Consider the following 13,788-nt stretch of genomic DNA (forward strand, 5'->3'; position numbering starts at 1 on the left):
TGCTGCCCACGGCCGGCACCACGATCAGTGGCCAGCCTCGCAGCCCCCCCAGCCCCAGCCCTTCCCGGCACTCTGGTCAAACCAGAAAGGGCAGTAGTGAATAAAATTCTATTTTGCATTTGGCACTCAGGGAAAATAGGGTCGATAAAATATGTGAAATGGCATTTCTGTGAAAACACTGAAATTTTATTGATATACCAGCAAGACATTCACACCACGATTGACTATGTGAGCAATTTTAGAAGCAGAGACACAAAAGTACTTTTACTTTGCATTTCAGAAATTTTCCCCAAACGTGAAATCAGTATTAACAGAACCAAAAAACCCTGTTAATTGCTTACATGTCACAAGTCAGTGTGTATGTCCCATAAATGCTATTCAGAACTACAAACGGTACATTTAAATCACTGAAAAAAAAGAAATCAAGATTTAAACACCTGGCCCTGCTCCGCCACTCCTGGCCCAGGAGAACCTGCGCCCCCGCCCACCCCGCCCCGATTTCTGCAGCTCTATTACTTGTTCTTATTATTTGCCATGTTTTACAAGAGAGTGAATATAAGCGGGCGTCGGCGGCAGGTGGCCAACAGCCACGGGCAACCGGTGGGGCTCGGCAGCCCGGCCGCAGCTAGGAGGCCTCCCCGAGTGGGAGCAGGAGCTCGGGGTACATAAGCCGACACCTGCTGGGGCCCCTGCAAGAGCTCCACAAGGTCCAAACCTTTGCCAGCGAAGACCGCGGCACCTCCTACCTCAAGAGCTGCCCGAGTTAGCAAGAGAGAGGCCGAGCACCCCCGTACTTCAGGCGCCCGCGACACCTGCCGAGCCCCCACGGGAGTCCCGGCTGCCTGGCGCGCCCTCCCACCCGTAGCCGTGGGCCGACCTCCCTCGCGGGGCCCCACCCGGCCACGTCCCCGGGCAGGGAGCAGGGCGAGGCCACGCAACAAGGTCCTATTTTACAGATGAGGAAACTGAGAGCCAGAGTGCGATCCCGACCTGCTCTGGGCACAGCCTGGGGACAGGTGACCTTTAGTGCAAGCGGCTTATCGGGACGTGTGACCTTTCTGATGGGTCGTAAGAATAAAGTCTTGCCAGTGGTCCCTGCGGTCCCTGCGGTCACCATTCCTTCCTGCGTCCAGGCAAAGCCGCGGGGCCCCTGCTGACGATGGGCGCAGGGTTGGTATCTCGCTCCTTTACAACGCCCCAGTCACTTGGCAAGTCGGGCTCGGGGGCTCCCGCAGTTAGGTGGTGACGGCTGCGGCCTCCCCCAAGGACTCGGACCCCGCGGTAGCCCCCGGCCTGGCCCCCAGATGGCATCGGGCTGCTGCCAGCACCCTCCCACCTGCCCAGGTGTCCCGAGTCCCCTCCGGGGGCCCCACAGGTCCTTTTCCGTTTCCACTGAGCAGGAGCCTGGGCCCAGGGGCTGAGCAGGTGCGGGTGGTTCTGCAGAAGCGGGGGCCGCACCTCCACAAGCCCGGGCCAGGCTGGGGACCGCGGAGGTAACCCCACTTTCCCCCGTGCTCCGTCCGTGGGCAGCCGGCAGCCCCCCGAGAAGAGAGGCAGTGCTGCGTGAAGTCTGTGCCGGGACCCTCAACCATGCGCACACCCCGGTTTAGGGCAGGCCACCAACCAGGTCTGGGCGGGGGGCCAACCCACCTGTGCAGGGGCACGCGGTGCCCGCCCCTGCCCCAGGTGAGTGTGCTGGGACAGGCTCCGTGAGAGGCAGGCGGCCGTGGGGGCGGGGGGGGCGTGGGCCGAGTCCGAGCGGCCCCCCGCCCCTCCGCCTGCCTCTCACCAGGCCCACCCGGGGCCGCGGCGGGACACCGGTCAGCGTGGACCCTGGAGGCCAAGCCGCGTGTGCGTGGCCACGTTTCTAAGCTCCGAGCCACACGGCGTGCCCCGTGTCTGTGTGCCGCCGGGGCTCCCACTCATTCGCTGTCACTCCTGTCTTCCTCCGACGGCTCCTCCCCGCTCTCGGTCGCCTCTGCCACTTTGTAGGGCAGGTTTTTTTTAGAATTCGCAACTAGAAGAGTTGGGTATTAATGAAAAATCTGTTAATTACAGACTAGTTAGCAACCCCCCCCCGCCCCCGCCGTTATTCTGGCCAGTGCAGGAAAAGTCCGTTAGGGTGTAGAGCTCTACCCATCCTGATATTTTCATTATTTTAGGCAAGAAATGAGCAGGGAAAATCTGCCTGCTTAGAGAGAAGCTACTCTCCTGGGAAAAAGATCTGTCGAAGTGTCACAAGAAGGTACGCTTCTAATTACGAGTGGATACCTCCTCAACCCGGAGCAGGTGCCACCAGGGTCACACGAGGGCTTCCTGTTGACGCCCACCCCCAGGGCCACGGCCAGTGGCCAAACCTCCGCCAAGCCCCCACTTACCCTGGGGGAAGTGGCTGTCCTCTTCACATTCTTCCCAGTGATCGAAATCAAAAGCCACATTAGGATTCTGTTCAACGGAACGGGTGACGCTGAGTGACAGGCTAGGTCAGGCTCGCTGCGGCGCCGAGACCTGCCGGCTCCTCCCCACTCACCCTCTGTCTGAGGAGGCTGCACCACGACGCCCTCGTCTCCTTTGCAAGGGTGATCACAGGCTCCTCGTTCATAACCGTGCACTCGCAGGCATCTTTCACTATGTTGGCCCGCAGCTCCAGGTCGGCCAAGTAGAATTTCTCTCCGGCCCAGGCACTAGGTGCACAGAAAGAAGGCCGCTCTCTTAGCGTGTTAGAAGCGACTCCGATCTAACTCTGGCGAGACACACATGAACCTACCTGAAAACGACTCTATCTCTGAAATATTTACATTTGTAATCTTTTACATTCCTTATTTTTATCTTCAGTATGACCACATCGTCTTTTTGGAACCACTTGATTTGTGGGTGGAAGCTAGGAGAGAAGACGGTGACTTACGTGGGCACCACTGTCCGTTCGCGGGGCGGGTGGGGAAGGGGCCCCGGCAGCAGGTGGACGTACCTTTTCGGAGGCTCTGTGGTTCTGCTACGGGAACAATCACTCGTGTTTTCAGGTAACGTTTCTGGGCAGAAAGTCAAATGTTCCAGTAAGTTATTCATCCGTAACCGTGCACTCTACGTACCTACGTGTACTCACTCTGTCCATGCGACTTTTAGCTGAGGAAGTACTGACAGCCTCAATTTCCAAGCGTCCACTCGCGAGGAATAATTAGCAAAAATTAAAAATGCACGACCCGAAACGGAGCAGCGTTACCACCAGCAGCCAAAGGCTTCTCTGCGGTGGCCCCCGGCCACCTTCGCCTGAGAGCAGCAGAGGCGCCTGCCAGAGGGGAAGTCATCTGGTCGCCACTGTACGCGAGGAACCAGTGCCGAACATGACACGTCCTAAAACAGCATCTGAACTCAGTCTAACACCCCTGAATCTTCCATCTGAAGACGTGAGCAACACTGTGGCCGCCTTAATCATAGTCAAAGACTGAAAGCAGCCTCCGTGTCTACCAACAGGTGGACGGATGTGCAACTTGTGGTGTATTTGTGTCACGAAACACCACTCAGCGGCAAGAAAGTCCCCACCGCTCCTTGCGATCATCTGCGTGAATTTCACGGAGAGATAACGCCAAGTGAGAGAAGCCACAAGAGGGTAGACTGTGTGCTTCTAATCAGCAAAACTGATGGTGATGGAGTCAGGACAGCGGTTCCTGGGACGGGTTTCAGGCGGGGAAGGTGCATGAAGGGGGTTCCTGGGGCTCTGGAAATGTTCGAGTGCATCAGTGGACACGTACACACGTGTCAACGGCTCTGATGAGCGTACGCTCAGGATGTGTGTACTTTTCTGGATGAGCATTATACCTCAATTAACAAAAAGGAAAAGTTTTTAAAAAATATATCAGAAACTGAAATGTCAAGAGTAGGAAGTTAGGTAAGACCAGTCTATGTCACCTTCTATAGACTTCATCCAGAAGTGGGAAGTGTCGATGCTGGAAAACTCCCGAGCTTTCATAATTTTAAGGGAGCCATGTTTGTTTTTTTTTTTAAAGATTTTATTTATTTATTCATGAGAGACACACAGAGAGAGAGAGAGAGAGGCAGAGGCACAGGCAGAGGGAGAAGCAGGCTCCATGCAGGGAGCCCGATGTGGGACTCGATCCCGGGTCTCCAGGATCACGCCCTGGGCCGAAGGCAGGCACTAAACTGCTGAGCCACCCAAGGATCCCGGGAGCCATGGTTTCTAAAGATTTTTTAAAAATTCATTTGAGAGAGAGTGAGCGAGTGTGTGTGTGTATGTGCACGAGCAGGGCAGGGGCAGAGGCAGAGGCAGGCTCCCCGCTGAGTGCGGAGCCCGACGTGGGGCTCCATCCCATGACCCCGGGATCGTGACCTGAGCCGAAGGCAGAGCGTAGCCCACTGAGCCCCCCAGGCGCCCCTCAGTGAGCCATGTATTAAATCACCAACCATGCTTTTGGATTTCTGGGTTTGCCTGGGCATCAGCACCTCCTTCTGAGTCGTCCTGCCGTGGGCTCTGCGGACGAGCAGCATCCTCTGCTGGAGAAGGCACGCTAGGTGGAAGAGGTGCAGGTTAGCTCCGAGTCGAAGACACCGCAAGCTCGGGCTCTCTACGGGGCCCTCCCAGCGCGAAGGGGGAGGCAGGCAGCAACTGACCACGAGGTGCCAACCACACGGCCAGACCTGCGTGGGGCCTGCGACTCCTTCACGGAGGACGGTCAGGGCCCCAGCTCCGCTCACTGCCGCGCCCCAGTGGCAAGCCCAGGGCCGATCACGGAAACACAGGGGGCACATACAGGCATGAACCCGTTTGCCAAAAAGGTTCCCTTTCAAACCATTTACCTTTGAGAATGACCAGCACTGCTCCCCTCTTCAAAATGGATAAAAGGGGAGGAAGTAAAAGCCACCTGTGCCCCCCTGCCCTAGCTCCCCAGCACCTCCTCCCCGAGACACCCCCTCCCCGGTTGGGTCCCATCTACAAACCTCTGCACAAGCAAGCATCACGCCAACTATGTAGAACTCACGTGCGCATCCCTTAAACACACGGACCCTACTCCACTCACTTCTCTGCCCCTTTGATCATAGTTAATAACTAGAGATAGGTCACGCCACATTAGTACAGAAAGGGCTGCCTCGTCCTTCAGAAAATTTTACATTTTTTTTTTTTCTTTTGAGGAGGGAACCACTTTTACGTGGTTCAATGTTTTGAAATACAATGAAAAGGTCCTACACAGCGGAACATCTCCCTCTCGCCCGTTCCCCAGCTGCCCAGCTGCCTTCCTCGTGGGTGACAGCGTAATTCATACTTTCTGTGCAGCCTGTTAGAGAGAGTTCAAGCCTAAACGAGCAAGCCCATACACACACGTCCATGGTGAGCGGGGGTGCGTGTGCCTCCATGGGGACTGCTGGGTGACACATGGAGCCCGTGCGCAGCACCCCACAAGTGGCAAAGGCAGCACCTTGTGTTCCAACCACCCAGGCAGGGACCCCTCCCTGGGCCTCGTCCTCCCCACTTGCAGCACCAGACCCCCCGTCGCATGCTCTACTCCATCGCTCTCACTCCTTCACCAGACCCTCACCCGCTGGGGTTCCACCCGTCGTCGCACAGCCACCAAGCTGTGACTCTTCTCCACAACCGGCCGACTAGCCTTCCCCCGCTTTCCTGAGCCCCGGGCTTACGCTCCCCATAATCCTTAAACCCGACGTGTCCCAAACCAACTCAGTATCTCCTCCTCCCCAATGAGCACCCCGAAACTGTCCACCTGGCCAATACCCTCGCCGGCCCAGGGCTCAGAATTAGACAATCACACCCCCGATGCCTGTCAGTCACCAAGCCCCCTGGCTTCCAGACCTTCCACGTCCCCAGGGTCTGTCCTCTTTCCCAACCTGCTGTGAGGACAGCACCACTCTGCTCGTTCCGATCCGATCGCCACCACGGCTTCCCAATCCAGCTCCTGACACGGAGGCTCCCCGGGGCAGGCTCCACCCTCGTTCGCAGTCCTCTGCACGGCCACCTCGTGTGTGAGCCCACAGGTGTGCAGGACTCCCGCACACACAGAACCGAGGTGCCGAGGGCAGAACAGAGCCGGGGCTCAGGTGCAGCTGCTGGGTTTCACAGAGGTGACCGAGCCTCGTTTCCATCGAGTCCACTCAACTCTCAAGACATGTTTTTAAAAGAATATCTTACAAGCAAGTGTGGAGCGATTTTTGTTGCCTCCAAGCCTGTAGAACGGACAGGTCTCCTAATCCCACAGGCCCAAATGCATTAAGGTAAAAACTAACGACTTCAGACTGGAGTACTTCAACCTCTGCGTCGTGCTCTTTGAAAAACTCTCCCGCGCTCGTCTGTCGCCAGGGGCCCCGCGGCGGATGCCAGGGTCGCTGGCCGTGCTCGCCCGTCGGGCCTCCTCTCGGCTCCCTGCACCGGGAAGCCCTCCCCTGCCATCTGGGGGTCTGTCCCCAGGCCTCCTTCGCTGCTGCTCCTCCTCGGCCCCCCGCCTCTGCCGGGCTCAGCTCTCAGACTCTGGCACTCGCTCCTCTGGGCTCGCAGCCAGGCCCGGGCCTGCCCACGGGGCTCCGCGGAGCACAGGCCACCACCAACACTCGGACACCAGCTGCTTCGCGCCACCTCCAGGGGCCGCCCGGGCCGAGCCACCCTTGGCACAGCCTCGGCCCCACCCCACCTTCTCCACACTGAAGCCGAGCCCCTTTGGATGGGGTCGCTGCTCTGCTCCAAACCTTCTCATGGCTCTACCTCCTCGGAGCAGGGCCTGGTCCTCGCAAATGGCCAAGGGCCCAACAAGATCTGGCCCTGGGCTGCTCTCCCGCCCTTCTGCTCTAGTCACTGCACCTTCCCCCTGTTCCCAGGGTCGGGGCGACAGGCCCCCTGGGATGGCCGGGGTCTTGCCTCTCCCAGGGGCCCCTGACACCGCGGGTCTCTGTGCAGCTCTGTGACCCATTCTCAGCCCTTCCCCCCGTTCCCAGAGTCAGGGGCAACAGGCCCCCTGGGACGGCCAGGGTCTCACCTCTCCTGGGGCCCCTGACACTGTGGGCCTCTGTACGGCTCCGTGACCCATTCACAGACCTTCTTCCTATTCTCAGAGGAGAGGAGGAGGTGGAAGAGGAGGAGGAGGAGGTGGAGAAGGTGAGGAGGACATGTAAGAGGTGGAGGAGAAGGTGGTGGTGGTGGTGGTGGTGGTGGTGGTGGTGGAGGAGGAGGAGGAGGAAAAAGTGGAGGAGGGACGTGTAAGAGGTGGAGGAGAAGGTGGATGATGTGAAGGAGAAGGAGGAGAAGGAGGAGGTAAAGGAGGAGGAGGAGGAAGAGGAGGAGGAGGAGGTGAAGGAGGAGGTGGAGGAGGAGGACACGATTGCGCCTCACACCCTCTCTGACCTGGGGTCTGGCTTCTGTGCTCAGAAAATCCACCTGACGACACTTACCGTGGGTGTGTGCTTTCCTGCATGTCAATAAACACTAACCAAACCTTACTCTGTGAGACATATGGGTGAAACAATACGCTGGGGATTTGTTTTATGATATTCCACCAAAAATAAAACTGCACATTGAGGTATGGATAAAGTGAGATTCCCCAAATCTGAGAAATTATTGGAGGTGAGTGATGGAAACATGGGGATTCAGAAACCTACCCAACTTTAAAAAAGGCCCCTATAAACTCCTGTTTCTAGTCCCACCAAACGGCACCTCCAAAGGGAAGATTAAAACTCACAGGGCCTGGCTCAGGCTTCCTTCACCAGCTGGCATTTTAGCTCCTTCGTATAATGTCTTCAGCTGTTCTGTATGCTCTGAGTTGTCAACGCCCATTCCCATCGACAAAATTTCAGCACGCACGTTATAATCAATGACAGATGTTTTCAAGTTTGAAAGTCTTGTAATGTGCACCTTGAATCAAAGAAAAAGTGTATTTGTGGGAACCGCTCTTTGAACTCTCAAATCAATGGAAAAGGCTCTTGCGCGACCCAGCGCTCTCACTGTGCCATGCTGGGCGAACGTGGGCTCCCTTCACAGCTCCCAGGTGATTTCATAACTGAGCGTACACGTCAGGTTCTTCCAGAGCCCACTCCCACCCTGCAGAAGCATGATGGGGTCAGGGGCCGGGGAGCCCCTAGGATGCTGGGACCACACACAAAACTCTTAGATCTTCCTGAACAAGGAGGACCCTAAGGCTCAGAGGTGCCAGTGCCCAGAAAGGGCCTATGCCAGGGCCCTATAGCCTGTGTTCTGGACAGATTCCTCCACTGGTTTTCTTCTGCAACCCAAATACTCTCATCCATCTTAATTTATACAAAAGATAAGGTTCTGCAACATTGTGCTCCTCCCCTCCTGTCAATGGGAGGTGCAGACCCAGGACTGGGCGTCCCTTTCACGTTGGGGGAGGGGAGCCAGGCTGAGACCAGCTGGAGACCTTCCTAAGTGAACACTGGGAACAGGTTCCCACCTGTGCATGGCAGGAGAGCCTCTCTCCACTCAAACTGGGGGCCGAGAGGTGTGAGTGGAGAAGGAAGCAGGTGTGAGGGCTGCCTCCCCCCCACGGTGCCGTGGACACCGCTATACAAGCTGTGGAAGCTGACGGGTGGATTTCTTTTTTGCTTCTTCATTTCCTTAGCTATAGTTTTAAAAATCTCTAAAAAGATTCCATTTTTTCCTCCCAATCGAGAACCAGAATATCGACTATTATGTAAACCAAGACCCCAAATCTTCATCTGACCTGCACCGGTAATCTTTACCTTCTGTGCTAAAAATCATTTTCTCCTCTGAACCCTTAATCTTACACCCAAACTCTTCCTTGTAGGTGTTAAGGCTTCTCCTGTCTCATAAAAATAACTTTCAGCAGAACAATTCTTATGAACTGAATTCTTGTGTTATAAACATACCAGTTAAGATTTAAGTCCAATGGAGCAAAACCTCAAATTGAAAAGCAGAGTTCTCGGGGTGCAGGCAGATAGAGGGGGCGATGCTGGCATGGGAGGGGACGCACAGAGGCCCCACGTACAGGTCCTGGTCTGACACTCAGTCCTGCTCACCCCTATGTCAGCTCCACAGGGTAGGAGTTTATGTTCACGGACAGAAGCCAAGTGTCCCGCACAGGACCCAGCACACAGAGTAGGTGCTCAATAAATATTTGGTGAAGGAATGAGATGGAAACTGCAAACATAATAAAACCTATCTCTGAAAACCCAAGGACTAGAATCCTCCACATGACCGATCCCATGTGGACACCTCCGTCCTGACATGGGGCTTCCCCATCGGTGTGGACAGTGTGACGTTGATTCACAGCGTACAACCAATGCTTGAAAAAACAATGGGATAGAATCATAACATCAGAGACTGTCACAAGGAGAGTTTCATAAGCTTGTCTCCCTGTGTGGGCGCGCTGAGTTGTAACATAAAGGATTCCCTTAAACAAAAAACCAAATTCATGACCCAAATAACATGGGAAAAACCCCGGCTCTCCCTAAACAGAACCCCCAAAGCCTCCATTTATTTGAGACAAACCATTATTCAAGCAACAAATTAGAATACCAGGAATAATTTTAGAAGTCCATCCCAAAACAGACTTCTTTTAAGAAAACCATACACTGGGGGCACCTGGGTGGCTCTGTCAGTTAAGTGATGGCCTTTGGCTCAGGTCATGATCTCAGGGACCCTTGGACTGAGCCTCAGGCTGGGCTCCCTGCTCAGCGGGGTGTCTGCTTCTCCCTCTGCTCCTTCCCCTGATCGTGCGTGCACGTGCACAGTCTCTAAGTAAATGAAATCTTAAAAAAAAAAAGAAAGAAAACTGCATACTCACCATTGGATCGACCCACACTGTATTTCCCAAAGCCAGTATCACTTTGGCATCGTGCAATTTTCCAATAATTTTATGATGAATGTACCTGGTAACCTAGGAAAAGAACCACTTATGTAACTTCTCTGAAGCTTTAGGAAAATATCTTACTCGGTGTAGGCTGTATAGTTTCACAAAAAAACGTTTCCATTGAATTTCACCTGAGTCTCACCACCACCCTGTGAGGGAGGTGACAGAGGCCATCGTGTCCCTGTGCAGACAAGGATAGTAACAGGGGAACTTAATAAGGACAGAGCAAACAGCACCTGTGGACCCCCCAAAATGCAACCATGCGTCCTCGCCCCCCTCTGTGAACAGTCACCCAGTCTGTCTCTGGAAGCTCAGAGGCTGAAGCACCCCGGGAGCTGAGGGGCCCCGGGTCCGAGCACCCCGTCCCGAGCACGGGGCTGCTCTTCTCTCAGGACGCCCCTGGCAGGCACGGCGTGTCTCATTCTCACTCTGACCGAGACAGGAGGGAGCCGGCTCCCAAGATCAGACTCTTTTTTTTTTTTTAAAGATTTTTTATTTATTAGAGACACACAGAAAGAGAAAGAGAGCGAGAGAGAGCGAGAGAGAGAGAGGGGCAGAGACACAGGCAGAGGGAGAAGCAGGCTCCACGCGGGGAGCCCGACGTGGGACTCGATCCCGGGTCTCCAGGATCACGCCCTGGGTGGAAGGCAGCGCTACACCGCTGAGCCCCCCGGGCTGCCCAAGATCAGACTCTTCCATCGCCCTTGAAGCTTGCACATTAATTTGAAAGACTACGCACAGAAGACCCTTCCGCGGCACGTGCCCACGGAGGACACCGAGCCAGCGCTGGCGGAAGGCGGGCGACGGCCACTCGGTAGGCAGTCTCTCGGTAGCCTGCACAGCGAGCTCGCGTGTTCGTCCGCTTCGTGAGAACACGCACCCGGTTATTTCCTGGACCACGTCTGACCTTGTTTATGATCCAAAGTGGTTTTACTTTGCGATGGTTTATTCCACGTCCCATTAGCCGGATGGTATGAAATTTAACCTTCCTTGAAGAGTCAGGAGCGTCGTCAGTAGGGACTCGGCTCCGTGATGGGCAGACGGCCGGCGGGGAGCGCCCCGGGGTGGCTGCACCGTGCACCACGCGCTCTCCTCCCTCCGCACCTGGCCTGCGTGGTGACACCCCAGGGCCTCAGCCTGGAGGCCCACAGGAGGTGTCCCTTGTCACTCCCTCTCCCGGCCCGGCCTCCCAACGCCAGGGGAGGCACCGGGCCTCACCAGGGAGTGTCCATCGCCCCTGCCTGCCTGTGACAGGGGCATCCACCTGGTGCTTACACTGCTGCTTCCCAGGCTCACGGCCACTTTATTTGGCCCTGATGCGTCCCTCACACCGATTCTGAGACTGTGAGCATGAATGGTGACGACGGCCGCCTGTACGAGGGTCTTTATTTTTTTATTTTTTATTTTTTTCCCCCAGAAAACTGAATTGTACCAGGGTCTTTAACTGTCCAGGAACAGGAGGCATTTCACCCAAACTCTAGACTCTACATTCAAATAAACCTCAATTCCGTGTATATCCTAAAAGGCAACAGGGCATAAAAAGCCAAAATAAACTTACCTTTGGATTCCACTCAACTTCGTTGTCGGCAGGCTTCACTCTGCAAACAATAAACTCCACCGCCTGGGGGGGCAGAGCGTGGAACTTCTCGGGGAGACGCAGCAGCTGGTCTCTGGTGATGAGTCCCGTCCGGCCTTCGTCTATGAACTTCACAAGGACACGGTCTGGACCCCAGGCGTCTTCCTTCTGGCTCATCTCCAGCACCTCAACCCTGGAGAACCACCGCGGCTTCAGTGTAACACAGAGACCCCAAAGGAAAACAATCTTTGCCTCAACCTACCCAGTAAATCCAAGAAGGCTCTAGCTGCAAGGCTTGATTCCATGCGAGAAATAAAAACCAGCTAGAGCGTCAACACCACTCAGAATGGCTTATTTAATTCAAGTGCACAGAAGTATAAAAACACAGAGCACTTTTGAATAGAGTAAATCCCTTTACCAGACAATAATGATGAAAATCAACACGGTAAATAGTGAAGTTACAAAATTTCCCAGCCTAGGCTACCCCAAGAGAGCCAGGAGTGGCCTTCGAGGGTGTGAGCAGGCCCCTGGGGCACACGGCCCGGGTCGGAGCCCCAATCGTGCCATTCACTGAGCTGATGCTGCACAGCCTACGTGATCTCACCAAGGCCCAGCCTGCTCACCTGTAATAGGGGACCTGTTTTACGGGAATTACGTAGGGTTAAGTGAGGTGAAGGCATGTATGGAGGTGGCACACACGTGGTGGCCCCAGAACCGTCGGTGTGTAAATGTGACCCTGTCTTCTGTGCCCTGTGTGCAGATGCCCAGGATTGGACGAGTCAGGTGCAGAACTGCGCTGGGGGTTGAGGGGCGGGGGTGGACATGCCCCCCCTACCCTCCTGGGGGCAGCCAGGCTTCATACGTGCACACCGGGTCAGAGGGACACAGGGGGAAACAGGGATTCGATACCACTTAAAGTTGCCGCATGCTTCACAACTCTTAAGAGATGAAATACAGAGAACTTTTACCTGTGGAAAAGTGTTTTTTCTGCTAATCCATATAATCCAAATTTCTCCACCTTTTCAACACTTGTTTTATTGCTGTTACCTTTAAAATACTCATTCATTTCAGCATTAAGAGTTGAATAAAGATCCACTTGTTTATCAACTATACGACCAAAGTAATGCGTTGCATTCGAAATATAAAAGGGTATTATCTGAAAAATAATCGACAACCACATTCAGAAAACAAACTCAATCTAAACCAAAAAGGTCTCTGCAGAAATCCGCATCTGACCTAAGCGCCCAAAGCAGGGATGGAAACCTGAACGAGGAAACTGGCCAATAAACACAGCAAAAACCTTCCCATACTCACCACAGAGAACTGTGGTTTCCCTTTAAATCTAAGGGAAGACTTTTTGTTAATCTTGGCATTTTTAAATTTTTTATTTCTAAAGATTTTATTTGAGAGAGAAAGTGAGAGAGAGATCATGAGCAGGGGGAGAGGCTGGGCCCCTGCCGGGCCAGGGAGCCTGACACAGGGGTCATGACCTGAGCCCAAGGCAGATGCTTAACCGGCTGAGCCACCCGGGCCCCAATCTTAGCATTCTAAAGCTTCATTACAAGAGTTCCTTTGTTTATTCCCTAACTGCACTTTATAGAAATCATTCTTAAATAGCATCCCTCTCTTGAGCTCTTTCTGATTTTGTTCCTGTAACAAGCAGTATTTTATCAAGAGCCCACTAAGCAGGAGGCGCTAGGGATAGGAGATAGGCCACGTCCTACAGGGACTCCCACCCCCCACAATCCACACGCCGACAGATGGGCCACAGCTAGCGTGTGGTCAAGGAAGACGACTCTTAGGCAGCCCGGTGGCTCAGCAGTTTAGCACTGCCTTTGGCTCAGGGCCTGATCCTGGAGACCCGGATCAAGTCCCATGTTGGGCAACCTGGATGGAGCCTGCTTCTCCCTCTGCCTCTCTCTTAGTGTCTCTCATGAATAAATAAAATCTTTTTTTTTTTTTTTTTAAAAAAGGAGGAAAACTCTTCACATGCAAGTGGTGTGCAAGGGGCAACGTCGGGTTGCATGTATCTTGGGGCAACGTCGGGTTGCATGTATCTTAGCAAGAGTATGGAGAAGGCACTCCAGACACAAATAAACAGCCTGCATGAAGGCATGAGGTGGTGAGCTACCCCAGCAGAGGCCAGGACGGAGGAGTCCCCTGCTGGGAGGACGGAAAGGACAGTGCTGCTTGGGAGGCAAGGAGGAAGGGGTGAGGTCACCCCTTGTGATCAATCTCACAGGACTGAAGCCCCTGGCTCTCCTTTGTGGCGTCCCCAAGCTCCCCTGCTTGCTGTTTTCCCCACTCTCACTGCCCACCGGCCCTACCCTGAACCACAAAAACTTGATGTTAACTCCTACTCTGGGGACT

The 13,788-nt window shown here is 54.5% G+C and overlaps 1 protein-coding gene across 3 annotated transcripts in view; it reads right to left on the bottom strand.

Annotated features, from left to right (window-relative positions):
* Nucleotides 1-164: 164 nt before the first annotated feature.
* Nucleotides 165-13,788, bottom strand: part of TDRD12 (tudor domain containing 12) — a 70,285-nt gene continuing 56,661 nt past the window's right edge. For all 3 annotated transcript variants that reach the window (XM_038529461.1, XM_038529460.1, XM_038529462.1), the window contains 10 exons: nt 12,387-12,574; nt 11,401-11,611; nt 9,777-9,869; nt 7,695-7,867; nt 4,420-4,523; nt 2,969-3,029; nt 2,768-2,881; nt 2,531-2,684; nt 2,379-2,445; nt 165-2,017 (listed from right to left, as the gene is read on the bottom strand). In XM_038529461.1, coding sequence (XP_038385389.1) covers nt 1,923-2,017; nt 2,379-2,445; nt 2,531-2,684; nt 2,768-2,881; nt 2,969-3,029; nt 4,420-4,523; nt 7,695-7,867; nt 9,777-9,869; nt 11,401-11,611; nt 12,387-12,574 — 1,260 coding nt within the window. In that variant the 3' untranslated portion in view covers nt 165-1,922. The remainder of the gene's footprint in view (nt 2,018-2,378; nt 2,446-2,530; nt 2,685-2,767; nt 2,882-2,968; nt 3,030-4,419; nt 4,524-7,694; nt 7,868-9,776; nt 9,870-11,400; nt 11,612-12,386; nt 12,575-13,788) is intronic.

The sequence above is a fragment of the Canis lupus genome, chromosome 1 (genome assembly GCF_011100685.1).
Source record: "Canis lupus familiaris isolate Mischka breed German Shepherd chromosome 1, alternate assembly UU_Cfam_GSD_1.0, whole genome shotgun sequence".
Classification (NCBI taxonomy): domain Eukaryota; kingdom Metazoa; phylum Chordata; class Mammalia; order Carnivora; family Canidae; genus Canis; species Canis lupus.